This window comes from Cyanistes caeruleus, chromosome 5, assembly GCF_971803275.1.
Source record: "Cyanistes caeruleus chromosome 5, bCyaCae1.hap1.1, whole genome shotgun sequence".
NCBI lineage: Eukaryota > Metazoa > Chordata > Aves > Passeriformes > Paridae > Cyanistes > Cyanistes caeruleus.
The window spans coordinates 78,779,527-78,791,774 of NC_141705.1; the positions used below are offsets into that span (position 1 = coordinate 78,779,527).

Below are 12,248 nucleotides of genomic sequence, written 5' to 3' on the forward strand. Positions count from 1 at the left end.
TGACAGCACTGTACATGTCCTGCACATGAGGCACAATCCAGATAACACAAAGATTTGCTTTAGAAGAGCTGCTCCTGATCATACCAGGTTAAGAGGAAGTGGATGGAGCGAGGAGATCCATAGATTCAGGAAGGAAGTTTTCAAAACATACCTGCAAACTTGGTTAAACTGCAGTGCAAAAATGTCTTGTGGACCTGTTCAGACTGGGAAGGAGGAGCCATTATCATGAACAGCACCCTTTCTCAGGTGTGTCAGCTGCCAGAATCCAATTCTGGGATTTCTATGGATGCTGCAAAAGCTAATATTTCAATACTCCTGGAAGCAAGGAACTCCTGAAAGGATTGAAAAGCCATTAACCTCTCTGATTTCAGTCCAACTGCCTGCAGAGCAGGAGGAGGGAGGACAGAAACATCAAGTCCCTGAAGTTTTAGAGATGATACCACACCATCTAAACGAGGGATTAGCAGTGAAAAGCCATCCTTTTTTCCTGGAGAACACATTTTCCTTCTAAGCTGCTGGACACTTCGAGGGCTGGCATGCTTACTTCTGGCGTCCTGTAAGGGCATTTCGGTCTTAGATCCTTTTGTTGGTCAGAATGTGACACATTAAGTATGACATTTAATTAATCAGCTGTTCCCCGAGCGGGGGGAGTGACACCCCTTGCCTCTGGAATGGTGTTGCAACAAGTACTTTAACTCTGGACAGAAAAACTCTTGCAATTATTTTGTTTGTCACCACAGGTGGATTCCTGCCATGGAATTTCATGTGGGGCATGGCAGCTTTCATGACTAAGAGCCTCCATCTGAAAACCTTGCTCCTTTTCCAAGGAAGACATGTAAATGAATTTTGACAGTGTGAGGCTTCAAATCTAAATGCTGCTGGATGCCCTTTTGTTTGTCCTTGGCACTCTGTATAGAGAAACACAGAAACAGAGGGTCAACACGTTCAGTTTCTTTGTGCTGTGCTGCAGATGAGTTACAGCTTTAATGTTAATGGGTGATTAAGTAGAAAAAAAGGGTGTTTTGCTTCAGGTGGACATGCAGTTGTGAAACTGTGATCAATGCCACACCACCAGTACACTGTGAAAGACTGATGACAGTTTTGTCCAGTGCTACAGCATTTTTTTCTGATTTGTTTAAACAGAATAAGACACAGGAAATGGCATTCCACATTGGAACAATAATAGCTGAAATTTACAAAATAAAACAGTTGTTCTTGTGTATTGAAAGAGCTTAAAGCCAAAACACAAATGCATTCAAACTGTGCTGTATTATTACCTCTAACTTCACGTAGAAAAGAATCTATTAAGGGTCAAAATGAAGGACCCCCCCACTGTGATTTTTTTTTTTTTTTTTCCTCTTCTGAAGAGAAAAATACTGAGGCCTTCATAAAGCGAAAAATTATTTTAGAATATTCATGACCTTTGGAAAAAGTCAGAGACATGGAAAATGATGACAACATTTTAATCTAATATAAATTAAGAAAGACTGGCATCCAGTCAAGGAAGTTTTCCTTTCCTTTCCTAATTTCCTTTCCAAAGATATTAAGTATCTTCAATTATGCACGTGGAAGCTTTAGAGCCAGATCTTAATTAAAGGAATAGTTAAATTTTGCTCTTAGTTGTAAAACTGTAGCAATTGCCCCAGGCAACTTATTTCCTCTCAGTTCAATTTATTTGTTTTTGAGATGGTAAAATTCCTTCTTATACAGACTTCGATGCTTCATTTTTATTACTAAATTAGTAGTCAGTGCCCAGGTTATCAAAGTGTGAAATCTGTGGGTCTGGTGCGTTTTCATTCCCAAAATTATTCTTTCAACCATGTTGTTGGAGCTTGTCATCCTTTTTTCTTGTCAAATTAAGGGCCTCATCAAGTTTACCTGAGCATTTGCTCATATATTGACTATCATGCAGTACTATATAAATTTTTCTGTGTATACATGCGTGTTGGTGGAAATATACATCACCTTTGTAAAGATTTTTTCTTATAAAGCTTTATGATAGCTAAACTACGACACTGTAGATGCTAAGTGCAAAAAGCCATTGTGTGCAAATAGACAAGGGAACAAAAAAGTAGTCAAAGGGAGTTTCATGTTCAGCCAGACCTGACCTTTTAAAACTGAATTTTCCCCTGAATGTCCACCTATGGATGGGCAGGAATCCAAGTGATCCAAAGCACTTTCATGATGATCTGTTGCCCAGCATGTGGCAACTAAAATTCAGGATTTTTCTTTCATTCCTTCCAAACGACACCAGCACAGATTTTTTTTAATACTTTGATGGAAAACGATGAGCTTTTACTATTTATACATCTAAAAAGAGGTAGAGAGAAAAGAGGTGTTGTTACGCTCCAGTGGTTTAATTATTATTATTAGCAGCACAATTTTAAAATATGTCTATAAATAGTTTTTTCCTCCCTCTTCTTCCTTTTCCTTCTGCCTGCCTCACATCCCTTCATACTTACTTTAAATTCCATAATCAGATACAACCAAATCCCTTTTCTAGCTATGCCACCACTTCAGTTTAGAGCAAAACAAAAACCCCAAAACCCCCAAGGAAGCTACTGAGCTTTCTAGAAGGTGGTCAGTGTATATTGCGCATATTTATAATGTGTATTTATAATGCATACTGTAGTGAAAGAGTAATGACGTGATGCTAGTAACCTGTTGAAGTCCGACTTTTCTTCCCCGTTCGACTACATTTTGTGTAGTTTTAATCAGAGTAGCATGCCTGTGCTGGGTGTGTTGTAAGAACACACGGAATGTTTATTTTTTTAGACAAAAAGCGTCACTTTCGGCCGTTCGTAAGGACGCTCAACTTCTGCCTTCAGATCCGCCTCCCCTCAAAACCAGCCCCCGAAATCGAAGGGTTACTTGGTTTCGAAGCGAAACTGCCTTCACGTCTTGCTGGAGCACACAAAAAAAAAAAGCGGGGGGAAGAAGATGAATCCCCTCACGCCGCCGCCGCCGCCGCCGCCCCCTCAGGCCGGCCATGGCGCCGCTCCCGCCACTGCCCCGCCGGGCGCGCGCGCCCCCTGCGGCCGCCCCGCCCCGTGGCGCGCGCTGGCCCCTCCCCTCAGGAGCCGGGCAGAGCCCCCGCATCCAGCCCCTCTCTTCCTGCCCCCTCCCCCGGACTGCCGCTCGCCGCTCCCGGTGGGGATGGAAGTCCCCCGTAAGCCTCTTCCTTCTCCCCGGTAGCAGGCGGCGGGGGCCCCGAGTTCGGTGCAAAAATGCTGGGCATGTACGTGCCGGATAGGTTCGCCCTGAAGTCGTCCCGGGTGCAGGACGGGATGGGGCTCTACACGGCCCGCAGAGTGAAGAAGGTGGGTGATGGCGGGGGAACGGCCTGGCCCGGCCCGGCGGGGAGCGGCTGCCACGTATCACCGGGGAGCTGGGCGGCTCTCCCGCCCCTCTGCCCCGCTCCAAGTTCGCCTCAGCCGAGCCGTGCCCGCCCGGGCTCCCTCTGCTCACGGGAGGCGCCGCCCGCCCGCTGCCCCCTCCCGCTACAAGGAGCGTCCCGGGGCGCTGCCGCCTCAGGCGGGAAGGGGCGCGGGGGGGGCCAGCGGAGGGTTTGCTCTGAGGGAATTTTATCGCCCCCCCGTTTTGTGCTTTTTAAACTTTATTTATTATTTTTAATTTTTTTTTATTTTTTAAAAACCCTCAGTTTGTGCGTCTGGCACAGTTGTGAGGGCAGAGCTCCCCCGGGCGGGACCGCCTCCCTGAGGGGAGCGGGGGCCGCTCCTGTCACCCCCCTCACACGGCTCTCCGGGCTCGGCGGGACCGTGGTTTGATTCCTTTTTTCGGCATAATAAAGCCGGCCCCCTGAACGATGTCATTCAGCTGAACCGAGTCTCCTGCCCCAACCAGGTGATGCCTCTTCACACCTCATAATTGAAAGTCTCTTGATCGTATGAAATTCCAGCTGAGACTGTCCAGGTGGCTTATTAGGACACATAAAGGCATACCAAAACTATGAACCCATCATTAGTATACACTTTTCTGTGTTTTGTACGTTTCGCTTTCCATCTTTGTCCTCCTTTTGGCTCTGATTTTTTTCCTGATTTTTCAGTGGTTTCATCAACAAGGCTTCGACACCATGGGGTGGAGGTCTCACATTTTTAAGGTGTCCCTGAGTGTTAAAAGTAGGGCCGGAAAGGGGAACAATTTTATATCGTTTGCTTTAATTCTTTAAAACTTCTCCACTGGTGTTCTGAAGTTTGATTTGAAAACTTTGTGGGTTCACACAGCAGGGAAGATTGTACACTATTAGAGTTTGTTAATCCCCAGACTCTGAAATAGAGTGAGCTCTCAAGTGAAACTCACGGGAATCATCATCCCCAGTTCTGAGCTGGGGGGAATCTGAGCTTCCGTCCTTTACACTTGACAATTGAACCACTGGAGCCGCATGCTGGGACAAACAGAGCGTTTTCCTGCCTGAATTATTCCACCTTACTTACAAACTTCATACAGGCAAAGTGTGTGAGGTCAGAGGTGCGCAAGCACCTAGAAAAAGTGTTGCAAGTGGGGGGTGTACTTCGTGTGGACTTCAGAAGGTAAAGGCAGAGGCAGTTGTAGGATCTGTTCATATTAGGAGCTTCTGATGACAGTGTTCTCTGTTGGGAGAAAGGTGGGTGTGTAAATGACACAGGTGGTACATCGGACACAGCCAGACTCCGTGTTACTCTTTTCCATGGAAAGAAAATTCACACCTGAAGCGCTCTTAACTTGTTCCCCTGTCTGGTAATGAGGCAGAAGTACCACGCTTCGTAGCTGTGATAAAGAGTAGCTTGTAGCTGTTAAATTAGAGTTTTGGGATTAGGAGGAGGTGTTGAACGTGACACTTTATTGTGAAGTAAGATCTAAGTTGCTGAGTAGGAAATACTGCACTGTTTTCTCTCTGTTGCTGTCACACAATTGCAGTTGTCTGAACTGAAAGGAAAATAAAAAAGCTGGATGATCTTACGATCAGAAATTGCAATACCAGCTCTCCAAGTGCTGTGGAGGCCTCTAAAGATTCTGCTGTTAGTAAAGTTTTGGTAATACATTCTGAGCTGCTGCTGCCTGCCATCTGCTTGTGCACCTTCAGGCATGCGAGGCTTTCAGGATTTTGGTTGTGAACATAAAAGGTGGAAACTTTTCGTTTTGTTACCTTAACAAAGCTGTGATTCCCGTGTACCTTCAGTTTTCCATGAGCTGGCCTCAGGCTGCAGAGCGCCTGCATCACGAGGCTCTCAGTGTAATCATCAGAGAGCCATTGCATTTCTCAGTGTTTTGCTGCAACTGGAAGATTAGTCACTGCTGCTTTTTTAGAAGCAACTGTTGAAAATAGCTTTTTTCAGCATTGGAAAAATGTGCTTGTATATACTGAATAATTTCTCTGCCTTCAGACTGTGTTGGCTGCTTTGCTTTTATTAATCAGAGGGGAAGTTGGAGTCTTGTATGAGTAGTTTTTGATTAATGTATGTTGGCATATAACATCATGTTTATTAACCAGAAATAAAGTGTAAATGTGTGTGTGTGTGCATCAGCTGAAGAGAATGGTCTGAAAAGCGAATCAAATAATTGCACTTATCCCCGTGGACCAAGACATCAGGTTTTGGTTCCCCCCCACAAATTTGAGAAGCCGCAAAAAGTGCTCAGAAATCTGCATCACCTGCAGCTTACGTTATGTTTACTCTGTTCAGAGGTGTTCAGAAGGTCTTGAATACTTGAATATTGCATTAGAGATTTCCTGGTTTGGAGGATTGAGATGGGAATGGTGTGAGGTGTTTCTTGTTCTGAGCTGTTCCTGAGGGCTTCAGCGATGGGTAGAAAATTAACACTGTAGGTGCTGTACACATACAGCTGTATGTACCTGTTTCCACCTTCTTTGCTGATGAGGAAAGAGAAGGAGGAAGTTTCAGCCTGAGCATTAAATCCCAGGATCTGAAAAACTGTCAGGGGAGGAACTCTGACATTATTTGTCAGCAAAACGATGAAGGGTGGTGTGGAAATCAATGAGAAGTAAGGATATGAAGCCCCAGAGTGTCACTTTTTACTGTCACTCTCCCTTTCTGGCTCTGTTGTTGCTCTGGACTCCAGTTGCTGACTTCTGCTGTTCTTGTGTTTCTTCCTTGCTGTTCCTTGTAGTGAAATATTCTTTGTGCACATTTAAAAATTTGTCCCTCAGTTCTGTTGCCTCAATCTGCAATTCCAGTTTTCTTTTCCTTTGCTTATTACCACTTCAGGCTTAATTTTAAATACAAGTTGTTTGTTTTTTTTTAAAAAAAAGTTCATTTCCTCTTTCCAGGAGGAACAGTCCTGGATGTTTCCCATTCCACTTTTTACTTGTAGGCAAACTGCAAAAACTAAGCAAGAAGGAAAGCATGTAGCCAGCCTATTGCTGGGAATATGGAATGTGCCTGGAGGAAGAGATATGTGTACAAGATCAATACATTTTTTAACCAAAATACTGTTGCTTTTAAAAGAAATACTGAAGTCACTTTTCAATATACACTTTAAATCTCTAATGCTTGAAAATATAAATGCTTTTGGACCTGAATGCTGCCTGAAGGAACACAGCATCCTACATTCCAGTTTTTAGGGCCTGTCCCTGCAAACAGGGACAAGGCAGTGTGTGTGGGGGGAAGTGGGGCCTGTGGATGAAGAAAGTCCCATTTAATTATTTTGCCCCGCTGCTCCTGTGACGTCTGTGCAGGAAAAAACCCCAGATGCCAAATTCTTTTGGAAGAACATATCAATGGATGCTTTCACAGCGGGTGTTTTGACTAGCAGGTGGTAGAACATTTTAATTTTGTTTATGAAGGCTCAAATTAATTCATAAGCACGTGCATGCTCCCTTATATTTTTAAACAAATCTCTCTGTATGATCAAGCCCTCAGTTTTTCAGTCTTTTGATTTGTGGCACTTCAAAAAGTTGCGCTGCAAGTAATCTCACAAATGAATCTAATATAAACTTGGTGCTTGCCAAGTTCTTTGTTTTAGTTGGATGCCTGTTGCAAGGTGCTTCCTGAAAATTTTATGAGAAGTGTAAGAAATTTGACTTGTAAATTTCAGCCTTATTTAAGATAAAGAAAAATCCTGCTTCCCAGAGGAGAAATAAGCACGCAAAGGGAAGGCATGGTTTTATGAGATTCTTCCAAGTATGAGAATGGGAATGAGCTTGAAGTTGAACCCTTGAAGGATGTGCACCTTCTTGCCATATAGCAAGACAATAAAGCAAAACTCTCATTTTCTGTTTGAAGCTAAATGTTACTCCTCTGCTGGGGTTTGGTGATTCACTTACATTTTTCTTCTTCCCCCCTGCCACTGATTCTTTTGCTTTTATAATTATTCCTTAGGGTGAAAAGTTTGGCCCCTTTGCAGGGGAGAAGCGAATGCCGCAGGAACTGGATGAGGACACAGACTGCAGGCTCATGTGGGAAGTGAGTAAAGTGACATCATCACACCTCGCAAAAAGTGTTCTCAGAATTAAGATTTACTGTAACAAATCCTTTCTATTTTGTTTCATAAAGATCTTGTAGTGAGATTTAGTAATTTTAAATTATGCTGCCTGGGTGGTATTGATGTCTTTAAAACTAAAGAAAAGGCAAATGATGGTTTCTAATCAATGAAATGTGAAAAAACATCAAGTCAAGCCAAATACAAATATAATAACACTGTGGGAAATCATTAAAACATATGAAAATAATTAGAAAAATTAAAATAATTTGAATTGGGAAGCAGTTTGTAAGTTACAGAGATACTGATTTATGCCAAATGAACAGGTACCAGCTTATGGCTTCCTCCTGCTGTCATATGAAACATTTCCTGGTGTGGCACTTGTGCTGGGATTTGGCAGACTACATTAGTGAACTTTTAAAATCTTAGCAGTTTTTAATGCAATGAGTCGGTGTGAGGTCTTCAGCAAAATAGAAGCCTGGTGCTGTGGGCAGCTTTTTGTTTTTTATATGCATTAGGCAGGAACAGCAGTTTATACACTAGTTCTTGTAATTAGGTACATAACCTATCCTAGCTCCTGTGTGTGCCTGAAGTGAAACCTGAGTTTACTAGCTGAGGAGATGACACTGACTGAAAAATACTGACAATAGCAACATTTCCAACTTGTTAAAAATGCCTTCTTTCTGCTGCCTCTGTTCTGTCTTTGTAATCTTTATTTACTGCTGTAGCTCTTCGAGCAGAATTTCTTTTTTCTTCTTTTCTTTTTTTATCTCAGCAAAGCAGTTTCTATTGAATTCACATTTAGTCCTCTTTTAGACTGAGGACTAATTTCTTACTTTTTTACCTTTCTGTGTTTAGAGGTGGAAGGAGGACTGTTACTGCACAGTACAAAAAAAGCTTATATCTGACATCTGGCTTAAAGTGCTATCAGTGCATTTATCACAAAATACATGTTTGTTTGAAAAATCTCTGGCATTAACCTCACTGAGCAGCTTATGAAGAGAGCAGAGTAGTGATGCAGCCTTAGCAGAGCTGCAGATGGATTCCACACACTAGAATGATGACTGAGAGAATGTTAAAAGCCGTCTCTTTTTACCCAAGCTCAGTATTAAGTATCGGGAGTGGTGAAATATTCCTAGGTGAGTGCTAACTCCAGCCTGTGTAGCCCTGTCTTCTGCCTTTCCCTTGTCTATTTCAATCTAGAGCTGTGCCCCAGATGCCCTTTCCTAGAGGAGAGGTGTGGACAGTTTGTTCCCCTTTCCCTTTTGGGTTATGTACTCAGAGCAACCAATTTCATCCTCTTTGTTCCCAGCTGAAGACAGAGCAATACAATGTGCTCTTATTACAGATGTTTGCAGAGTACAGTACATGTTCATTGTGCCCTGGCTCACTTGGCTCTTCCTGATGTTTCTGCAGGTTGTTTGAAATCAGTAAAATGCTTCTGCTAGAGCAAGGTTTTCAGAAGAGGCAGTGGGTAGATTACAGCAATGAGAAGGCCTTTAGGTTTGTTGGAAAGCTTTATGATTTTCCAGGTTCCTTACTGCTCACACTTAAATGAGATTTATCTGTTTCTGCACGACAGAAAAGCAAAGGCAAATCCACGTATTTGTTAGTGACACTAATGTGACCCCATTGACAACAAATCAGAAAATGAAGTTTTTATGAGCTGTTTGAAAATCATTTCATAATATCTTACGGTAACCTAGTTTTGAAAGCCTTGAAAAGATTCCTGCATACCAAATTTTATGACTTCCTGAAAATTTTAACCCAAGTTGTTCATGTTTAATGAAGTTGATCTGAACATGAGCTTTTATAATATAGCTTAAATCATGCTGGGAGTAGTCTGAAGTTGAAAATTGAGACCAGGAATGCAGAAAGTTAGGACTTGAACAGCCCAAGTAGATGGTTATTCCAGAGCCTGTGGGAGGCATGCACAGAAACTGGCCAAGTCTCTATGTAGCCAGCTGTACCAAAGATATAAAAAATAATTAATTTGAAGGCTAATGGAGGGAGGCACACTAAAGCCTGACTTCACAGTCTGATGGCAGTCAAAAAAATAGAAAGTTTCCAGAGAGAACACCTTCAGAAAGAAGGCTCAAGCAGTTGAGGCTTTCTGTAAGTCAAGGAAAAAAAACCGGGCATTAGCGCAACTTGTTTTCTTTCCTTGACACGTGATGCCTGGGATCCAGGCTTCAATTTTATGGAATATTTTTCTGTGAGGAAGTTTGCCACATGCATTTCTAGTTGTGCAGAGTGGTGCTCTGTGATGTGGTCTGTTTTGATCAAGCCATTCTCTTTTCTCCCAGACCGGCATTGTGAGTTGGCATCTTTAAGGCATCACGTTGAGACAGAATCACACGCGTTACGTTTTCTTTTGGTCTCAGGGAAAACGTGGCACCCAAAAAATTTATTGAGCCCAATGATTTTGTTCAGTTAAATTCTGAAGATGTTAGAGTTTCTCTTTAAATTAAATGTAGCGGGATGCCATTACTCTGCCTGTAACATGCATAGTTGCGAAGACATCAAAAGGTTTATACTTGTTCATTCAACAGATTCTGGGGAAGTGGAAGATTCCAGCAGGTGGGAAGCATCCATGATCTTGCTGTTATCTTTGTGAAGAGCTACAGGCTGAAATGTTTTATTTATGAGTGGTATGAAAGGAAAAAAAAATAAAAATCCCCAACAAAGCTGTGGTAACCATTTAGTTAAGAGTGATAATAAAAAGCCAAGAAATGTCCAAGTGGCTGTGTGCTTTCTCTTTCTTTCTGTTAAAAAGAGAAATCTTTTTAACAGATTTAAAAGTTTAATCTTGAAACATCTTCAGTTGTCCCCCAGCGCTCTGAGCGTACTGGTGAAGGACACAGCTCATTGCTGGTGATGAATTGACAGTTTTGATCTTACTTTTAGCAATCCGATAACACCTTGATCAAATACTTCTTTGTGTGTTTTAGTAAACTTGGCATAGCAGCTTTGAGCTGTGTGTATTTGCTGGAGAAGCAAGTGCTTCAAGGCAAGCAGGAAATCATCTTCAGGTATTAAAAGTTCACAGACATTTTTGCTCTGGAGGCTCAGATGTGCCTTTGTGAGGGGAAGATATCAGTTCATGTACGTATGTCCAGTTCCTTTTCTTCATTATCCTTAACCAAGAAAGGGGAATTCATTTCACTCCTGTTGGATTGTGGCAGGCATCTACTTCTGGTGATGACTTTGGCAAATGTTGAAACAGGGAGGGCTGGAAAGATTTTGTCCTTCTTCAAACACTCTGACATACCATGAAGAAATGTTGGTCAGGGTTGGATGGAACATAATATGCCATGTAATGCTGAATGTTACATATTTCAGGTTGGGTTTCTGTCTATCTGCCAGGATCATGTTTTCTTCATTGTTACATTAAAACCAAAGAGATTAGAAATCAGTCTTTCAATGGAAGCCAATGTTTGTGTTTATTTATATAAGAAAATGAAATGAACTTAGATTTCTGCTGCTTAACTCTCATCACTTTTGCTGTGACAGTTGTTTTCAGTTAAATAAGCCTGCCTGAAAACTAGTGAAGGCAACAGAGAATCTGCTCTTGGCTGCAGCCAGCTTCAGATCAGAGCTGTGGTGTTTAGGATCAAGGTATAAGAAGTCAAGCGCATGAAGCTTGGTGTGTTTTGGTGGCTTTCTTCTTATTTTTTATTTTTCTTCTTTCTTTGATATCTTGCCCATAAAATGTTCTTCTGGCATAGGAAGGCTCTTACACACAAGACATTAAGTCAAATTATGTCCATAGATTCATGGTAAAATAAATCTTAATTAGATGAATTCTGTGTTTGCTGTCAAGGTGAATATAATATTATTGATCTAGTTCTGAACAATATGGTCTTTATTTTTTTCTGTATGAAGTCTACCTTCCCAGTCATTGTTCCTCGAATACTGTTTACATAGAAAACCGTTTGCATTTAAATGTTTTTGGGTGAATCTTTGTTTATTTTTCAATGCTTTTGTTTTTCTCTTTTCTTAAATGATCTGGGCTTTTACACAAATCAGAAATTGGTGTGCTATCTCATCTGCAAGTCTTATGTCCTAGAATTTCAATTTTGGTAAATAATTTTCCAATGGGATAGGCAGATAAATAACCAGGGTGGTTATTAATGTTGTCATAATCAACTCTATTAAAATTTGTTTTAGTCATATTTTTCCATGTTAAATGTATGACTTTGCATTAATTTTAGTGGCTTTTGGAGCAGTCCCATTAATGATCTTTTGGTTTTGGTGATGAGAAGTAAAGTAGCCAAGAGTGTTAATTTCCCATCCTCAGTTACAGGATATATTTAAGATGTTGGAAAACATGTCTTGCTGGGCTGAGACGTTCCTAGTCCAGTCTGAACTTACTGTAGATCACACACGGTTTGCTTAGGGAGATTTGGGTATCATTTCAGAGAAAGGGAAGTTCAACCCCGCTCCTGAAAGCTCCACAGAATATTTGCAGGAGTCTAGGAGTGAGCTTCCTGTACCCTTCTGTCCCTGGCAGGGTCAGGTAATGTCATGCACCAGAAGGAGCTTCATTAGCATGGAAAACTTGCTGTATGTTTTGGCTGAAGGAAAATGGCACATGCTGTCTCTGTCCCTGACTTCTTACTGAGTAAGCAAATCAGGAGTTGCTGCCTCAGGTTTCTTTTGCTGGAGTTATTTTAATGCTTTCTCCAGCAATGTTAAAATGTGAGTTTCTACTCTGCAGTGAGCTCTGTGATGGTCTGAACTCAGGATGCAGAAGTATTGCATCTAGCTGTTTTATGCTACAGCAATAAAGATCATATTTTCAGCTAATC

General features: G+C 41.8%; 1 protein-coding gene and 1 long non-coding RNA gene across 6 annotated transcripts in view; one reads left to right on the top strand and one right to left on the bottom strand.

Moving 5' to 3' along the window:
- The window catches only part of LOC111929032 (uncharacterized), a 37,821-nt gene extending 34,789 nt beyond the window's left edge, over positions 1-3,032 (bottom strand). The window contains exons 1-2 of one of the 3 annotated variants that reach the window (XR_015286604.1): positions 2,872-3,032; positions 2,109-2,298 (exon numbers count right to left, since the gene is read on the bottom strand). This is a non-coding gene — a long non-coding RNA (uncharacterized LOC111929032). Of the gene's footprint in view, positions 1-2,108; positions 2,311-2,661 lie in introns of all 3 variants that reach the window. The other 2 variants (XR_015286605.1, XR_015286603.1) reach the window with 2 other exon arrangements.
- Positions 3,033-3,050: 18 nt separating this feature from the next.
- PRDM5 (PR/SET domain 5) overlaps positions 3,051-12,248 on the top strand; it is a 60,758-nt gene continuing 51,560 nt past the window's right edge. For all 3 annotated transcript variants that reach the window (XM_086888111.1, XM_086888109.1, XM_086888110.1), the window contains exons 1-2: positions 3,051-3,320; positions 7,338-7,421. In XM_086888111.1, the coding sequence (XP_086744237.1) occupies positions 3,228-3,320; positions 7,338-7,421 (177 nt within the window). In that variant the 5' untranslated portion in view covers positions 3,051-3,227. The remainder of the gene's footprint in view (positions 3,321-7,337; positions 7,422-12,248) is intronic.